Below are 20,015 nucleotides of genomic sequence, written 5' to 3'. Positions count from 1 at the left end.
GGACCTCCTATGGCTACTGTCACTGAATAACAGGTAATGGCAAGTACCTTGTATTTATTTTGTGCAGAGAGCCATGCCAGGTATTAGTGGCTGTGTTAAAGACATGGATTTGGGGGGCGCCCAGGTGGCTCACTGGTTAAGGGGCTGACTCTCAATCTCAGCTCAGATCATGATCTCACGGTTTCATGAGTTCCAGCTCCATATTGGGCTCTGTGCTGACAGTGCACAGCCTGCTTGGGATTCTCTCTCCCCATTTCTCTCTCTCTCTCTCTCTCTCTGCCCCTCCCCTACTCGCACTGTCTGTCTTTCTGTCTCTCTTTCTCAAAATAAATAAATAAACATGAAACATTTTTTAATTAAAAAAAAAGACATGGGTTTGGTATCTTCTTACTAAGGAAATTATAAACAATAGAAAACTAATACTGTTAAGCTATAAGAATTCAGATTAATGAGGAAGAAAGACGGTCTAAGGCCCCCACCCTCTCTCTCTGTTCAGTTAAAGGGAGCTGAAAAAAGAATTGGTGCAGGGAAGCCAGGCAGGGGGACTAGACTAAGCTAGATGTGATGTCCACTTTGCACAACAAGAGGTGGAGATGAGGAGGAAGGAATCAGAGGAGGAGACCGACCCATGTCAGGAAAGGGTTTGGGAAGATTAACAGCAGGAAGTTCCCAAGTAGCTGCAGAGTGGATGGGAGGAAGGAAACGGGTTGGAGAAGTGATGTCTTAAGTTAGAAGTTGATATATGTTTTTTAATTTTTTTACTGTTTTATTTATTTTTGATAAAGAGAGAGACAGAGCATAAGAGGTGGAGGGGCAGAGAGAGAAAGAGACACAGAACTGGAAGCAGGCTTCTGTGCTGCAGCTCAGAGCCTGACACGGGGCTCCAGCCCACGAACGTGAGAGCTGACCTGAGCCGAAGTCGGAGGCTTAACCGACTGAGCCACCCAGGCATCCCAGAAGTTGATATTTTTGAGGGACACATGCAGTGATTGGAATCTCTTTGTTTTTCCTTTTTTACAAAAAAATGTTTATTTATTTTGAGAGAGAGAGAGAGACATAAAGCACGTGCAAGCGGGGGAGGAGCAGAGAGAGAGGGAGAGAAAGAATCTCAATCCTGCACTGTCAGTGCTGAGCCTGACTTGGGGCTTGAATTCATGAAATGTGAGATCACCACCTGAGCTGAAAGCAAGAGTCAGCCTAACTGACTGAGCCACCCAGACGCCCCTGGACTACCTTTTAATGACATTTTTTAATGACTCTTTACTATTGGATACTGTTTATGTGTGACTCCGTAAAACTTGTGGGACCTTGTTTTTTAAAAATTAGGATTATATATAAAGTTTACTGAGTATGAAAATCAGTGAATCTTTATATCTCTTTAAAACTTTTTTAATGTTTTATTTTCTTTATTTTTGAGAGAGAGAGAGAGAGAGAAGGTGAATGGGGTAGGGGCAAAGAGTGGGAGACACAGAATCCGAAGCAGGCTCCAGGCTCTGAGCTGTCAGCACAGAGCCCGATGTGGGGCTCGAACACACAAACTGTGAGATCATGACCTGAGCCAGTGTTGGACCCCCAACTGACTGAGCCACCCAGGCACCCCTCTTTATATATCTTTATTATACTGTTAATTATTTAGAAATGTATTTATGGGGCGCCTGGGTGGCTCAGTCGGTTAAGCCTCCAACTTCAGCTCAGGTCAGATCTCACGTTCGTGGGTTCGAGCCCCGCATCAGGCTCTGTGCTGACAGCTAGCCCAGAGCCTGGAGCCTGCTTCCTGTCCTGTGTCTCCTTCTCTCTCTGCCCCTTCGCCTCAATGCTCCGTCTCTCTCTGTATCAAAAATAAATAAGACATTAAAAAAAAAAAAGAAATGTATTTATGTTCCATTTAATGGTGTGTTTTCTGATGAATTCAAATGACTATTATTCATATGTAAATTATTTGGTGTAACAAGTCATTCAGTTTATAAATTATTAAACTGATGTTAGTAAAGGTCTTATATTGGAAATGTGAACTTTCTATTCATTACTCACCTATTTTTACCAGTGATCCAATTTTAATGTGTAATTTGTAATACATAATTATATATTTTTTTCTGTATTTAGGAAGAGCCTAAATAATTTTCATTTATTTTCTAATATGTGAAGAAAATAATTTTAATTGTTTATTTAAAAAGCCACTTTGTTAATACACAGGTTTTTATTCTGCGACTCCCTTTTCATGTGATTATAGCATACAGTAGAAAAATAGGAATTATTTATTTTTTATTTCTTTTTTTTTTAATGTTTATTTAATTTTGAGAGAGATTGACAGAGCAGAAGTGGGGGAGGAACAGAGGAAGAGGGAGATACAGAATCTGAAGCAGGCTCCAGGCTCTGAGCCATCAGTACAGAGCTCAATGTGGGGCTTGAATCGCGAGACCAGGATCTGAGCTGACATCAGCTGCTTAACCGACTGAGCCACCCAGGTGCCCCAGGAATTATTTATTTTTAAGAAAAACTTCCTCAAATTTGATTCATTAGGAAAAATTTTTTAATGTCTTTCCAGGGACTCCTGGCTTCCTCAGTCAGTTAAGTGTCTGACTTTGGCTCAGGTCATGATCTTGTGGTTCTCAGGCTCAAGCCCACATCAGGCTCTCTGCTGTTAGCACAGATCCTCTGTCCCCCTCTCTCTCCTGCCTGTGTGCACACACTCTCTCTTCCCTCTTAAAAGTAAATAAACATTAAAAAAATAAAATAAGGGGTGCCTGGGTGGCTCAGTTGGTTAAGCCTCCGACTTCGGCTCAGGTCAGATCTCACGTTTGTGGGTTCGAGCCCCGCGTCAGGCTCTGTGCTGACAGCTAGCTCAGAGCCTGGAGCCTGCTTCCTGTTCTGTGTCTCCTTCTCTCTCTGCCCCTCCCCCTCTCATGCTCTGTCTCTCTCTGTATCAAAAATAAATAAAACATTAAAAAAATTTTAAAAATGCTTTCCATTTCTTCTGAAAAGTTAATATTTAGTTTAGTTTATAAGGCTAAAACTGTGTATTAGTTCCTTTATGAAGGGCCTATGATAGTAACAGTACTAGTAATAATGATACTAACAATAGTAAGTAATAGTAATAGTAGAAGTCAATATGCTATTTTCTGGATGTCAGACCTCGTGGGTATTTATTGCTGTTGTTGTCATTATCGTTACACCTGTTTTATACATGAGGACGCTACAGCCGAGAGAGGTAACTAACATATCCAAAGTCACATAGCTAGTATGATGTAAACCCAGTTAGTCTGGCTCCAGGGTCTGCTTTCAGAACACTATCCAGCTTTCCAGTTTTCAAGCAGTCCTAGTGTGTGATGAGAAGAGACAGCTCGTTACAGCTCACTGTCGTTCCTTTAGCAGTGCACACTGTAGGAACTCAGATGAGGGAGCCATAATCTCTGCCTGCAACATCAAGAATGCAGCAAGTCACCAGGCGCCTGGATGGCTCAGTCGGTTGGGTGTCCGACTTCAGCTCAGGTCATAATCTCGTGGTCTGTGAGTTTGAGCCCGCGTCAGGCTCTGTGCTGACACCTCAGAGCCTGGCATCTGCTTCAGATTCTGTGTCTCCCTCTCTCTCTGCCCCTCCCTCATTCACACTGTTTCTCTCTCTCTCAAAAATAAATAAACATTTAAAAAGTGTATATATATAAAAAAAGAATGAAGCAAGTCGTTTGTGCCAAATAGGCACAAAAAGTAGAAGGATCGAGTACTTCCCGTGCAAAGGCATGGAGACATCGAAATGCCTAATGTGTTTGAAAGATGAGAAGATTCCTAGTGTAGCTGGAGTCCAGTGTAAATGGGAGATAACACTGGAAAGACAGAATGGATTTTGAAGAGCCTTCTATGCCCTGAACAAACCAACTATGGAAAATTTGAGGAGGCACAATCAAGGAAACTTGTATATGGATATTAGTTACTAAAGAATTATTGTTAATTTTTAAGTGTGATAATTGCATTGCGGTTATGTAAGATTTATCTTTTTGTTCAGTTAAAGGTGCTAACAAAATCCAATTATTCTATTTGGTTGTAATGCCACATAGGTCTTTTTTTTTTAAATGTTTTAATGTTTTTAAATGTTTATTTATTTTTGAGAGAGAGAGAGTATGAGTGGGAGAGGGCAAAGAGAGAGGGAGACACAGAATCTGAATCAGGCTCCATGCTCTGAGCTGTCAGCACAGAGCCCAACGTGGGGCTCAAACCCACAAACCACACGATTATGACCTGAACCCAAGTTGGACATTTAGCAGACTGAGCCACCTAGGCACCCCCACATAGGTCTTTTTAAGGTCTCTTTTCATTGAGAATAGCACCTGCTCCCCTTTTTATGTCATTGACTTTTTGAAAAAATGAGTTTATCCTACAGAATTTCCTCCATTCTGGATTGCTTCCTAATGGAACAACTTAACTTGTTCCACTATCCCCTGTATTTCTATCCTGGAGGTTATATTTAAAGGCTTGATTAGAATCAGATTCAGTTTTATTTTGACAATCATATTTTGTAAATGGTGCTGTGCAGTTCATATTTCATCTCATCAGGAGACATACATTTAGTAATGCTAAGATTGAGCAGTGGGTTCAAGTGGAGACAGCTTAATCCATTGTAGAGTTCCTCATCAGCCTTACACTTAATTGATAAATTATACGATTCAGTCATTTCATTAGCATTTACAAAAAGGTGATTTTCTAATCCTGTCATTCATCATGCATTTATTGATTAGTTTTAAGGAGAATAACTTTTTCTCATCTACCACAACAATTTAATTACTTTAAAATACAATTCATACCAGAGAGATAGAATAAGTGCCTAATTCTTTTCCTTCAATTATCAATTTTGAGAGAACTAAGTTGTTACCCCAGGAACTAACATTGGCATCTAATAAGTTTCTTTTATCTTTCTCTCTTTCTCTATTTCCCCCTCCCTCCCTCCTCTTCCCCCCATCCCTTTAGTAGCACTATGGACTTGTGTTTACTTTTTTTCCATATGTCTTACATGGTTGCACACATTTTTCTTGTTGGTGCTTAATCATCTATCTGTAGCCTTTTCATGTTGACCATGTCTTTTTGATATCACCCCCCGTTACTGAGAGATTCCCAGCTTTCTGGCACAAGATAGACCAGGCCCATCTTGTAAATTTCCTAACACAGACTTGGAATCAGCCATTTCTACCAAGAAAGAACTCGTGTTCTTTTTAGTGAGGAATGGTTCTTAGGAACTATAATCTGCATGCTAGGGTTTCTCATTGACATTGGATCATTATTGCTTCTAAGCCTTTTTAGTAGACAAAATTATATCTCATTATTTTCTGAATCTTTTTTAATGTTTATTTTTAAGAGAGAGAGAGAACACAAGTGGGGAGAGGCAGAGAGAGAGGGAGACAGAGAAGCTGAAACAGGCTCTGCACTGTCAGCGCAAAGCCTGATATGGGGTCCAAACCCATGGACCATGAGATCATGATCTGAACTAAAGTCGTATGTTTAACTGGCTGAGCCACCCAGATGCCCCATCATTATTTTTAAAGTAAGAAAATATATATAGATTAAAAACAAAACTTCTTGCCTATATTGAAGAGGCTAAGTGTTTGTTGGATGATATTTTACAAAACTTTTCCAACCACTACCTGACATTGTGTGCGTCCAACAACAACAAAAGTCATTTTCCCCCTTATATAATATGTGTTCTTAACTGGAGATATTCTTGCACAAGCTCTTCTAACCATTTTTTTTTGTATAGTGTTTACTGTGGCTCACTGCTGGATGAGACAATTGCTCTTACATTCTAGCTTTTATTAAATTTGAAAGAGACCTTATATGCTGTGACTTTTTTGAATAAACATGGAAATATAGTAGTGTGCCTTCTCCATACTAACATAGTTCATTAGAGTCCAGACTGTATGATCCAAACTACAAACCAAGAAGGAAGATATAATTCAATTCTATAAAATAGTGATTCAACATTACTGTATTAGTCTTTATTAGGAACCTGATATAAATTAGTCATTATGGAGGCATAGTGATGCATTGTGGTCCCTGCCCTTGGGAACTTTCTTCATAAGTGGAATAGAATAGATGAGATATTTATTCTGTACCAAGAATAAGGATATTTATGTTATTTGGATTTGAAACTTAAGATAGGCTTAATTTGTGGAGAACATCTTTATATAGGAGGCAATAAATTATCAGAAGCCAATATTTTCAAGGGTAGTAAGGTTGAAATGACATATGTGAATTATAGATCCCATAAAGGGCAGTGAGTAAAATTAAGAATTTTCTCTTTATCCAATGTATTACTAACTATATTTTAAGAAATCACCATCTCAGAGAATGATATTTCCCTTTTAGGCATAAAGTAGTGGGATGCAACAAGTATTCTGACCAAGAGGAATATTTTTTTAATATTTCCTCAGTGCTCAAAAATAAATAGTATATCACAGATGGTTCCAATAAACTTCAGCAAATGAAAGGAAAAAGAGAACTAATTATATACAAAAGTTGGGAGTATAAAATTTTAATAGTCTCAGTTTGGAAATTGGATTAAGAAATGAGAAAATGTTGGCTAGAGATCATACAGCCTTTTGTGTAAGCCAGAGTTTGAATTTCATTAGAGTCCTAGTATTAAGAATTTCAATCAGAGTTTGAAACTTATTAACTTCATTATATGCCTACTTTGTGCAAAATATTATGCTAAGTACTCTTTGGAAATTGAGGTGGGGATGGAGCAAAGTAACAAATAAGATGCAGACACCATATGGATATGGGGGTAGAGGAGGAGAGGAGAAGGTAACGAGAGAACAGGAAGGTAACAAGGAAAATGAAATTGTCTGAAATGAGGTGAAGAAAACAAATTTGTAACAATTTATTGACGATGTAACAGTACAGATTGAAAAAAGTGCTAAACTAGTATTGCAGATAAGCTGTCATAAGAATATGAAGGGGAGAAAGAATAATTCTGAGTGGTGGGTGATTGTGAAAGACTTCAAGGAGGAGGTGGTATTTAAACTAAGCCTTGAAAAGATGAGAGAGAATCTTAGAGGCAGAAGCATCAGGAGAAGGACATTCTAGGTTGAGGGAATGGTGTACTCCAAAGAGGTAGGGAGTGGGATAAGAAATGAAATTGGGAAGTCAAGTTTAGGGCCACAGTACAAAAGTCCAGAAATATCTCACTAATAAGTCTGGATTTTAATGGTCTTGGCTCTTAATCTAAGCCAAAAGTCTTTATTTCATATTCTCTAGAGTATTCTACCAATAAACAACAATGTTCTCCTGCTTCACACTTTGGAAAATACACCCCTCTTGGCGGTGCCTGGGTGGCTCAGTCATTTAAGCATCAGACTCTTGGTTTTGGCCCAGGTCCTGATCTTAGGATTTTGAGAGTTCGAGCCCCACGTTAGTATGAAGCCCACTTGGGATTCTCTCTCTCTCCTTGTCTATGCCGCCCTCCATCCCTGACTATGTCTCTGTCTCTTTCAAAATAAATAAATAAACTTAAAAAAAAAGAAAAAGAATATACCCCTCTTCATAACATTTTAATATTTTTCCATCTGTCACTCTTCCGTGTGTACCAGCAGGCTGATTTTCAAATTCTTTTGGTAAGAGAAGTTATTAACACTATAAATAGGCATTTTAAAATATTCTTCAAAATAATCATGCCTATCAGAATATATTACCATTTAATGTTAATATGATTATTTAGGGAATACTCAAAGGACATTTATAAATAGTATTTAGCATAAAATGGACAAAAAAGAAAAAAATATTTCCCTAATTTAATGAATCCTCTCAAATATCTTTATTTACCATTTCCCCTGCTGTATTTGTAGATTTGATTTTGCTAAGTATCCTGTTTCCTAAGTTGTGGGAGGGAGATTTTATTCTTGACTATGAATTTCATGTAGATGTTATCTTACAAAAACTAGTGCATTATTTTTTATTGCTCAACAAATGTTATCACTTATATTTGATGAGTTATATCTTGAAGTTTTGTGTAAGAGTGGTTTTGCTTTGATTTTCATCTGTTCAGTTTTCTTATCTGTTCATTTGTTCGGTGGGCTTTTTTGCTTCTTAAAAATATTTTTTTGCTGGAATTTTCCTAACTTGCAGAATTCATGGTAACTTTGAAAGATTATGCAGGCCCTTCATGGATATCATTTTTCTTCTGTTTGAGAACATTATAGGAAAGCACTTTTTCAAGAATTGGGATCATTTGAGTTTTTTCCCCAGTGGGCTTTATATTAGAACCACAAAAAATAGTATTGTATTTAATTGAAAGGATAAAAGTTTTTTTGTGTGTTTTTTTTTAATCCTACACTCTGCTCACTTCCCAGTCTTCTACAACTATGTCTTCCTTTGTTCTGTTCTATTTACCACACCGTTGTCAACTGTATCATTTAATACAGGACTTGTTTTACTTGAGCTGTTATTCATTTACTTGAAACCTTATCATACACTGGAACATAACTCAAACCTAGATTTATTTCAGTGTTGAATTTGACACTTGAGTCATTGTTATTAAATTGGGAATGAAACAGATCCTAATGTCAGTCCTGAGTGGTTTCCTATAGTAGACATGGTGTTTTTCTTGTGCAGTTTTTGCTAGAAGCTGTAATTCATGAGATCAGTGATCAGTCAGCGCACAGCTATTTATTATTGCTCCTCTACCATACACAAATCACATATATGTGCATGTAATATCTATCTTTATCTCCTTCCTAAACTCTAGATGCACGTATTCTACTGCCAAGGAGACATCTCTATGTAGATAGCAGGCATCTCAAAGTTAACACAGTTAGGAACAAACTCCCAGTTTTTTCACTGACCTGTACCTCTTCTTGTTTATTCATCTTAAAAATTGGCACTACCATCTACCCAATTATTCGGGCCAAAATTATGGGAGTCGTTTTTGAATCCTCAGTTTCCCTTACCCAAGTGTGCTCCCCACTCTAACCCAATTACAGCAAGGCCATTGGCCCTTCCTGCAGACACTACGCACGATGTGCACGCAGGCCTCTCCTGCATGCCTGGCACCTCAGGCCAGGCCACTGTCATCTCCAGCTGGACCTCTGCTCCTGCTCCTAACTCCCCAGCTCATTTTTTCCTCTTATACAATAGATTCCCCGGTGCACTGACTGATCACTGATCTCATGAATTACGGCTTCTAGCAAAAAAAAGAATGATCTTTTTAAAGCATATGGTAGGCCATGTTCATACCTTGCTTTCAACCTTTCTAAAAAGTTACTTGAGCACCACACTCCTTCCCTTAGCTTATGGAGCTGGATGTGCTCTGGCCCCTGCCCTTTCCACTCTTGCCTCATATCACACCATTCACTGCTCTTCCCTTACCTTCCAGCCACGCTGGCGTTACTTTTCTCTAGCTTACCATGCGGGTTTTTGCCTTGGGACCTCTGCACCGTTAGTTCCCTTTGCCTGGAATGCTTTGTTCCTTTCCTGACAGCTCAGTCTAAACTAAAGTAAATTAAGTTGTTGTACTCTGTAGTATACATCTTTTAATGTCTTCAGTTTCATAGCACTTCTCAGAATGCAAAACTTCTTTTCATTGTTCATAATCTGCCTCTGCCCCCACTAAATCATGTTCCCACTAAAAACTATGACTCTAGGAAGGCAGTGACCTGTGTGCTTAGTATTGTATCCCCATCGCCTGGAATAGCGCCAGGCACATCGTAAATAGCCAGTGGGTATTGAATGAACAGTGTTTGAATGGACTGTGACAAATGTTACCTATGCATCCCTTAACAGCAGTATTGAAATGGTTCTTTTGATGCCATTAATATTATTTTGTTAATAGGATAACAGAACTCTCTATTTCTCTCTTGTTTATGATTCAGGTATGAAACCCCACAGATCGCCTTACGTTGTGGGATTATGCTGAGAGAATGTATCCGATACGAACCACTTGCCAAAATCATCCTCTTTTCTAATCAGTTCCGAGATTTCTTTAAGTATGTGGAATTGTCAACGTTTGATATTGCTTCAGATGCCTTTGCTACTTTTAAGGTAATTTGAATCAGCTACTTCATTTAGTTTCAGCATTTATTTAAAGTCAATTGGCCTCCAAAGAGGCAGTTTAATTAAAAAGCAGAAAAGGCTGTTCCTGAGGCCTGAGTAAAACCAACTGTGAATTACAATGCAAACCGCAAAAGGATCGATAATGCATTCTATTACACCAGTCTACCACATTGAGGAAAAAAACAACTCAAAATACTTGTCACACACTCATACAGAATGAATTGCAATATATTAATGTAGTATTCTATGCAAAGTGTGCTTTAATTTATGTTAAAAACAAAGGGTAAAAGCTGTCACTCAAGGTAAACTGAGTGCCTCTGGAAGGTTATTGGGGAAGCAGGAACAGTGTTACCTGCAGGGGAAGGAACTGGGTAGAAAAGGGAGCTGGAGAATCATGTCTTTGAACGTTACCTTATCAATGTAATTATAAATTCCCACACAATGAAACAAAATACTAATCATCTATATTCTTATAAACTTATTATAAACCTATCATCCATTGTTACTTATAGGTAATAAATTTAATCTTGGTTTTTAAACTAAAAGTATTGTTATAAAATAACATACAACATAAAACTACCATCTTACAATTCTTTAGTGCACAATTCATATTGTTTGTGCAAATAATATCCATTAAACAACAATGCTCCATTTCCTCTCCCCCCCAACATCTGGCAAGCACCATTCTACTTTTGGTTTCTGAGTTTGACCATCAAAAAGATGTGCAGAGAGCATATTAGAAAAGAATGTAACTAATTTGCAAACTAAAATACTAGAACTTACACATCCAGTGAATGATATCACCTTAGAGGTTTCTATCTTAGAAAAACATTTATTTGTTCTTATGATCCTGCCATTATTTAATATATTTTGAAACTGGTATCATTGTCTGTGGCATGTTTATTTTTCAGTAATGTCAAATGTTTATCCTTCAAGGGCAGATAAAAGTTTTAGAAACAGCACAAAGTTATTTGACATTTAGGTTCATGGGTAAAGTGGGTGATCTTGGTAGCCAGGACAGTTTTTGGTTTTGGTAATAGTAATGATATTGACAATAAAAATAAATTTTAAAATGACTAAAATAGAGTCCGATTGTCTTCAGCACATACAACTTATCTCCGAAGATTATTTTAAAAGAGGAATTCTGAAAAATTTTAAGCTGATGATGTAAAAGCATTATTGACCCAAAAAAAGTCAATTACAAATAGACAAGACTCATTCAAATGTATATATTCAGATTTGTTTCTTTAAAAGCATTTTAGAGTGACTGGGTTGTTCAGTCACTTTCGCGACGGACTCTTAATTTTGACTCAGGTCATGCTCTCACGGTTCTTGAGATCGAGCCCTGTGTCAGACTCCATGCTGATGGCATAGAACCTGCTTGGGATTCTCTCTCTCTCTCGCTCTCTCTCTCTCTCTCTCCCCCTCTCCCTCTCTCTGCCCCTCCACCCAGCATTCACCCTATCTCAAAATAAATAAATAAACTTCCAAAAAATAAAATAAAATAAAAGCATTTCCACACTTTACTTCCTCCATTTACATCATTACAAATTTACTTCTACTTTTTTTAGGATATAAATATATATTTTTACTTAATTGTCATCCACCTATGACTTTTTATTTTTATATATTATCTTAAATACATTTTTTTAACGTATTGACATAGTCCATATACCAATATTAGTAAATACTTTAATCTTATTACTTTATGTAAATGACTTGAAAGTTATCTAGGACCTGGATGACAAATAATATATCTTTTTTAAAAAATGTTTATATATTTATTTCAAGAGGGAGAGAGAGCACACGCTAACACGTAAGGGAGGGGAGAGAGGGAGGAAAAGGCTGCGGGTGAACACTACAGAGAGTTGCCTGCTGGGTGGAGGGGTTTCCACACGCACTGGGTGTGTGCTCGGAGTGCTGGGAGACCCTGGAGCTTGTTCTGTTTGACGGCCAGCAAAGCAAAAGTACGGCGGCTGCAGCTGGACCCCCCAAAGTATGTCTAAGAGTACCTGGTGAGAGAGGCCTTGATGCATCAAATCTGATGACTGACCTTTCACACAAAAGAGGATTCCATTTCTTTTGGCAAAATGTCTGTGTCTAAACAACTAAGGAGATGTTTTCTATTAATAGATAGCTCAGTCCCATTCTTTGTCCCTTTTCTATCTGATGACTCTGCTATCGTGGAAACAAAGTTGGCTCCTTTATTGAAAGACTGTAAGTAAAGCTTCACAAATAATCATAAACAAAGAACAAACTGTAATGGAGGAAAAAAGTAAATAGAAACAAATATGTATTTTTCAAAATTTCCCCTAAGATTTTTCAACATTTAATAAACTATATTGGTAATGTCTTGCTATCATATGTTCAACTCAGCATAATTTCCAGTACACTTTGGATATCTAAAGCAAATTGATGTTTTAATTTGTACCTCAGCACATTTTCCATTGAACTTAAGTCAAGTCTCTGAAAATCTAAGTAACCATAAAAGTTTTATATTTTATAGTATGCTAACAATATTGGAAATGCCAATTTTCTGTAGTTTTCCAAAATGCTGTGGTTAATATAGTAGAACAGTGACCATAAGTCAATTTTTCTTTTAGGTAGATGACATCAAGGGGTTTCGGTTGTTTGGTTGGTTTAGTGTTGGCTTGGTTTTGGTTTGGTTTTATCTTTTGTTTCTATCCTCTTAGACTTACCTTTCTTGTTTTGAGTTCCAAGAAGGCTGTTGCCCAGTCTAGTCATTCATGTTTTAACATTATCTATATTTTTGTTGCAGTATTGTTTACAAATTGTCCTTTCCCCAAAAGCACTCCTAACAATAAGAATTTCTTTCATCCCTCCTTCCAAGAATTAACATGACGGAAGGGGTTTGAATTCCACCTCCCTCTGCCACCTGACTGGCTGTATGTCCTTGAGCAAGTAATTAACCTTGGAGTTTCATTTTCCTCATCTGTGAGATGAAGAAAAGAAGCCTTGCTTTGCAGAGTTGTTGTGAAGATTAGAAATAATATGTGTAAAGTGCTCCGCATGCTCCCGGGTGCATAGCCAACCCTCCATGAGTGGCAACTTCTGCCTGGCCCATCTATCGTCATGTCCCTGCCATTGAGACTGTCTCTGTCACTCCACCCCGCATGCCTCTCAAGATATGCAGAAGCCACTCCCATCTCAGGATCAAATATACTTTAGCATTATACATAGACTGTGCAAAGCTCAGTCTTGTAAAAACAGAATTGTGAGGATGTGGGATGAAAGCGTACACTGTTTCAAATAATTTTTAAAATTTTATTTTATTAAAAAATTTTTTTTAATGCTTGTTTATTTTTGTGACAGAGAGAGAGAGAGTCTGAGCATGACTCAGGGAGGGGCAGAGAGAAAGGGAGACACAGAATCAGAAATAGGCTCCAGGCCCCGAGCTGTAAGCACAGAGCCCGATGTGGGGCTCAAACCCATGAACTGCGAGATCATGACCCAAGTCAGATGCTGAACCTGACTGAGCCACCCAGGCACCCCAATAATTTAAAATTTTTTAATTATTTAAAATTTGAACTTTATTTTTCTTTGCAACTTTCTGCTTTTTTCTTTTTGAGTAGGATCCTACCATTTTATTTTTTCCCACTGTTCTGTGATCTAAAATGATGCAGCAATTATATTTATCTTTGTATATATGTATATATGCATGGATGCATGTATAGAATATTCCTCCAGTTGTATGCATGTATTTATTATGACAGAAATTTGAAGGTATAGCTATGAATATATACACACACATATAAGAGAAAATGTGTGTGTGTGTGTGTGTGTGTGTGTGTGTGTGTGTGTGTGTGAGAGAGACAGAATCATTTATTGGCTGTTCCCACCACGTACCTGTGCTAGAAGAATTCTACCCCACCATATTTTATTTTTTTATTATTTGATATGCAAGTTATTTCAAGTTTTTCCCCTTTGGAACTTGAAATTACTGCTACTGACAGGACTGCCTCCTGATGCCAGTCTTTGGAGTAACACTCATGCACAGTGACTGGAAACCTCCCCAGGCGCACTTATCTGCACTGCGCTCTGTCTGCTGCCGCTGTCACTACTGTGTGCAGACCTGCAGCCTTGAGAGCGGGGGGGGGGGGGTCCCCACCCTCAAGCTTGCCCACTGTTGCTGCAGGGAGATCCAGTATCTTCCGCCCCCCGCCTCCTTTCTAACCAGGGTCAACTCAGAAAATCACTGATACTTTGAGGAGATTGGGGAAGGGGGTGTCTGAAAACTAGGGACCCTGAAGAATGCCATGGAACTACCTTATTCTATTGGGGGGCCCCTCGATATAGGAACTTGTTTGAGTTTTGATCTCAGACAGGCCAGGAATGAATTCCTGTAGAGGGTTTTCCCATTTTAAAATTCTAAGTCCAGAACAGAACTGAATGTTCTACTGGAAAAAAAAAAAAAAAAGTACAGCTTTCCACTGATAGGCTCTGTGGTCAATCAAGATATGATGATAACTAATGAAATGAAATCAATAGCCAGTCTCATTGCTTTTGAACTTGAAAATTACAGTGCAAAATGCCTCAAATACTTTACTTGGTATTAAAATAGAAATAGGTGAGTTTTGCCTTTGCTGCTACCTTCGTGTTCTCTGTGAATTTATGTTGTGGATCTTCTATATGCTTTTAGGTAGTTTTAATTAAATGTGTATTAAAGTATAAGAGCTTATTTTGGAAAACTTTAAAATTCTTGTTATGTTTTTAATTAAATTCTACATTCTACCCAAACAGGGTATTTAGCCTCTAAGCGTATAAAAGGGATTATGTGAGGCTTGTTTTCTTTCAACATTAAGGTGAATTAAGGATATAATTTAGGTGTGAGTTGAAGACAGTCAAACGTTCCTTTATGCTTTTGTTCCGTTTTCTGAGAGTTATGCTGTAATAAGAGCAGTCTGCTTGTCTTCAGCTTTGAAAGGGGGCATTGTGCTGCTTAGTCACCGCAGTCACTGCACAGCACCCGGGAGCAGGGAGGTCCTGACATGGCAGTTACGTGTCATTCTTGTGCTTCCCTGTGGCTTAGGCACCTCCATTTTAAATGTGGTTAAGGAAAAAAAACTAAAGGCTGACATTCTTGAAAATCTTTTAACTTGTGAGATACTGTTTTAAGACATTCAGAATTCTTAAAAAAAAAAAAAAAAGCTATTGGGGACACCTGGGTGGCTCAGTCAGTTAAGCATCTAACTTTGGTTCAGGTCATGATCTCACAGTTCATGGGTTCAAGCCCCATGTCGGGCTCTGTACTGACAGCTCAGAGCCTGGAGCCTGCTTCGGATTCTGTGTCTCCCTCTTTCTGCCCCTACCCTGTTGAACTCTGTCTCTCTCTCAAAAATAAGCATTAAAAAAATTAAAAAGTATACATATGTATATATATATTTATATATATAATGACACTTCAAAAAGATCATCATACACTTTATTTGGATTTTATTGTATCATAATCACAGGGTAGTCATGGCATAAAGAAATACACTGTAGACCCCCTTAATAGATGCCATCTATTTGACTAAATCATTCCTTTCATAAATCTAACAATGATATGAATTAAACACTTCATTGTTTTTAACATGAAACAAATTTGCATTTCACATCTTAAACTAAGAATGGAAATAATTTTGTGATATAAAGAAAATATTCTTCAGAAACTTTTATATGTTTCAAGTGACTGGACTTCTATAATTCTTAGAAGGAAAAGCCAAGTTTGTAACAATTATTAGCTATAATAATTTTATTTCATATAACTGTTCTTTTTCTAGGATTTACTAACAAGACACAAAGTGTTGGTTGCAGACTTCTTAGAACAAAATTATGACACTGTAAGTAAAAGTCCTTTTTAAGATTTTACCTCTTTCTCTTTTCTCCCCTCCCTCTCCTTCTTAGATCTATGGACACATGCTCCTATTTATGATCCACAGAAGACACCAACCATAGTCCACCATGCACCCAGTTTGTCCATTTACCTGGAAGCCAGGTCATCTGGAAACTTTGCGGAAAACTGAGGATGGCAGGAGATCAGGGCTTTCTCATTTTTCATACTTCTTCCTATTGTATCAGCTCCAAAAAATTGACTGGTACTTGCTCACTTTGATCCTGACTTAAGAGCATCCATGTTGCCCATATGAGATAGTAGGCAGGGGTGCCTGGGTGGCTCAGTGGGTTGAGCATCTGATTTCAGCTCATGATCTCATAGTTCGTGAGTTCAAGCCCTGCATCGAGCCTGCTGTTTGTCAGTGCAGAGCCTGCCTCAGATCCTCTGTCCCCTCTCTCTGCCCTCCTGTGCTCATACTCTCTCTCTCTCAAAAATAAATATTTTTTTAAAAAAAAGAGAGGCAGTTGGTAACCATAAATGGAAGAGCACTCTACCCTCACTAAAATATAAATCATTTTACTTGCTTGATAATTAATTTGACTTACTAGTAGAAATACCAGTTCCTTCTCAAATGGTGAATCCAACCCATCCTTCTGAGATCCAGCTGAAACATGACTCTTCAAGGAAGCTTTCCCTTATCCCACCTGTCCACATGCACGCACACACTTCCCCTGCCCTCACTTTTCACACTGTATTATTATGGAGTGTCTGTACCTTCCTGGCTGGTTCCTGAGGTCCCTGAGAAGCAGGATCCTTACCTGTCAAACATGGAGATTCAGAGCCTGCTTGCCTGGCTTCAAGACCCAGCTTTGCCTCTTACTAATTGTGTGACCTTGGACAAGGTATTGCACCTACTGCAAAATGAAGATATTAATAATACTAACCTCATAGTGTTGTTGTAAGAATTTGTAAAGATACAAAATTTTTAGGATAATACCATAGTAAGCCCTCAGTATTAACTTTTGTCATTATTACTTGTATCCCTAATACCTAATTCAATGCCATACAATGGTGGTGTTTGATGAATGTTGGATAAATAGATAAAAGAGCAGCTATGTTTTTTGCTAAATATGTCAGCAAGATAAATGGCATGATTAAAGTGAACATGGCACAAACCTGAAAGAGAAACTGTAAATCTTGATCTAGTATTGGTTCAGATGCTCTAGACCAGTGCTGTCCCATTGAAATAGAATACAAGCTACTATGTAATTTAAAATTTTCTAGTTAGCTACACAAATAGGTAAAAGGAAACACATGACTCTGTGAAGACACCAAATGCCCTCCCTGTCAGTTTCCCATAGCGTCACACGTCCAAACACAGAAATTTACCTATGTCTCTTTTATTCACAAATTGTTTACACATCTTCCTTTAAGATTAAGAATTAGCAGGGGTGCCTGGGTGGCTCAGTCGGTTAAATGTCCTACTTCAGCTCAAGTTCGAGCCTCTCACTGGGCTCTGAGCTATCAGCTCAGAGCCTAGAGCCTGCTTCAGATTCTGTGTCTCCCTCTTTCTCAAATAAATAAACATTTAAAAAATTAAAAAGAAAAAAGAATTAACAATGTAATCATGAAATCAAAAGCATTTTCATATCCTAAAGTTATCAAGAAACTATTTATAGGATCAATTGGAGTATTTTGGTCTAAGTGTAAAAACATGAAGGGAGAATAATTTTTATTTCCAGAAGCATCCAGAAGTTTCTAGACCAAAAGAAAATGGTGTATTTTTGAACTGAGGATATGAACTGTTACTATAGTTTGGTTGATCAGAAACTGTAGATGCTAGATGGAATGTTAGAGACTCATTAGATGTACATTATAATAAGTGAAAATAAATAAGCGCTAAGATAGTTTATGACAAAACCCATGGTATCAGCTACTAATCTTTTCTATAGAATGAGTGATGTAAATGTGTTGTGCAACACACATTTGCATTCAGGACATAGTACATAACAATTTGGGAGACTGTAAACTCATTCTCCTTGGCCCTTATTTAACTAATTTCTTATTTGTACTTACAATTACTTCTTGTGTCATCTGATAGCTTCACAGACACTGAGGCTGCACACTGACCTGAGCACCAGCTCTGAGAGCTCATGCCCCCTCAAATAGTCATACTTCCTGAATTTCATATTTCTTTAGCAGTAAACCATGAAATAGGAGCACACTGATATATGGGTCTAAAATAAGGAAACAGGCATCTTGGGGAATGTCATACCTTATACATGTATTTGAAGTTTTTGGTTATGTATGATTTCACTCATATGTGGAATTTATGAAATATAGCAAATGAGAAAAGAAAAGAGAGAGACAAACCAAGAAACATACTATTAAGTGTAAAGAGCAAACTGATGGTTACCAGAGGGGAGGGAAATGGGGGAAACAGGAGGGCGCTTGTCCTTATGAGCACCGGGTGATGTGTGGAAGTGTTGAATCGCTGTATTGTACGTGTGAAACTAATATAACACTGTATGTTAACTAAATTGAAATTAAAAAATTTAAAACCCTTACCACAAAATTTGATAAATTGAATGTCCCACAAAATCCTCTTGAGTTTCATCACAGAATACATTAACCTTTTTGCTTAATATAAACAATAAGTCCTTCATACAAAAGAGTATAATTATTATGACTTTAAGTGAACTAGATGTTTTTGGTTTTTTTAATGTTTGTTTATTTTGGAGAGAGACTAAGCATGAGCAGGGGAGGGGCCGGGGCGAGAGTCAGGGGACCTGATGCAGGCCCTATGCTGACGGCAGAGAGCCAGATATGGGGCCCGAACTCACAAACCATGAGATTGTGACTTGAGCTGAAGTCAAACACTTAACTGACTAAGCTACCCACATGCCCCCAGATATTTTTGTTTTCACTTTCCACTCTCTTAATTCTCGGTTGGGAACTATCATCTGTGTGCGCTGCTTGCCCTCACCACACATTTGCACGCACCCCTCGCCCTCAGCCCCCTGGGGACCAGGACAGGTTTCTAGCCTCCTCAGCCCCTGGGCTCTTCCTGCTTCAGTGGTCCCTGAGCATGTCCTTTCGTGGTGGGTGGGAGGTCCACGCTGAGCTTTCCCAGCCTGTGGCACTTTGTGAAATGAAAGGGCCCGGGCAGTGGACAGTGGTTGACAGCCACACAGGGAAACTGGGGGCCCCACACACCGGCGTCCCCCAGCTTCTGGGGACCGTGGAAAGAGAAGCCAGCTGGAACTAGATTAGCATGGCCGTTGTGAGGCAAAAGTTGCCCTGTTCTTCTATGTGTTCACACTATGAACTTAACAGTGTGGTTCTTTATGGGGTACTAAGTGGAGCCCTAAATATATTTAATCTTTTCCTAAATTATTCATGCACTAGTAGCTACCAGCAAGGCTACCTGAGCAAATGGCATGCAACGTGTTATCTTGCTATTCATTTAATAGAAGAGCTAATAGATCTTTTATTCAAAAGGATTTATTGAGAGGACTCAAATACTCCATTTTTCCACTCAGTTTTTAATTTGCAGAGCTAAAATGGTGAAGTACATCTGTTGTATCGCTTGACCTCCCTATCCCGCTGGGTCTTTATGTGTAAAGGACGGTGGACCCGGGACCCCCCTGGTGGACAGTGTGATCAGCATGGCTTGGCAGGCTGGGAATTTACTTTTGAAGCTAGAGCACAAGCAAACCAAATGCAGAGAAACCACTGCTGGTGTTACACTCTAATATTTATTTTCTTTTCATTAGATTTTTGAAGACTATGAGAAATTGCTTCAGTCTGAGAATTATGTGACTAAGAGACAATCTTTAAAGGTAATATCAAATTGCTTTCAGTTAGAGTCTGTATTGGTTGGTTTCTTGTTAGTAAATGAGGGCCTGTTAGTGGACAAGTACATACAGGAAAAATTAACGTGTTGCCCCTCGCCTTTTTGTTTTGTAACTGGAGAAGTATGTTTCATGTTATGACTGTACTTTGTAGCAAAACAATATTAAGTGTCCTGCCTCTACTACTTTTTGGAAGTAATAACATAAAAATAGTAAGTGCACAATAAAGTAGAATTTCATATATTTCAGCTCAGAACGAAAGTCAAACCTAAGTTAATTTGAGTAAAACCACA

General features: G+C 38.3%; 1 protein-coding gene across 4 annotated transcripts in view; it reads left to right on the top strand.

Moving 5' to 3' along the window:
* Nucleotides 1–20,015, top strand: part of CAB39L (calcium binding protein 39 like) — a 105,449-nt gene that overhangs the window by 67,601 nt on the left and 17,833 nt on the right. For all 4 annotated transcript variants that reach the window (XM_029936792.1, XM_029936794.1, XM_029936793.1 and 1 more), the window contains 3 exons: nt 9,852–10,020; nt 15,816–15,875; nt 19,645–19,710. In XM_029936792.1, the coding sequence (XP_029792652.1) occupies nt 9,852–10,020; nt 15,816–15,875; nt 19,645–19,710 (295 nt within the window). The remainder of the gene's footprint in view (nt 1–9,851; nt 10,021–15,815; nt 15,876–19,644; nt 19,711–20,015) is intronic.

This window comes from Suricata suricatta, chromosome 4, assembly GCF_006229205.1.
Source record: "Suricata suricatta isolate VVHF042 chromosome 4, meerkat_22Aug2017_6uvM2_HiC, whole genome shotgun sequence".
Taxonomy (NCBI): Eukaryota; Metazoa; Chordata; class Mammalia; order Carnivora; family Herpestidae; genus Suricata; species Suricata suricatta.
The sequence above is the reverse complement of the archived record's forward strand: the minus strand, read 5'-3'. Positions and strand labels throughout refer to the sequence as shown.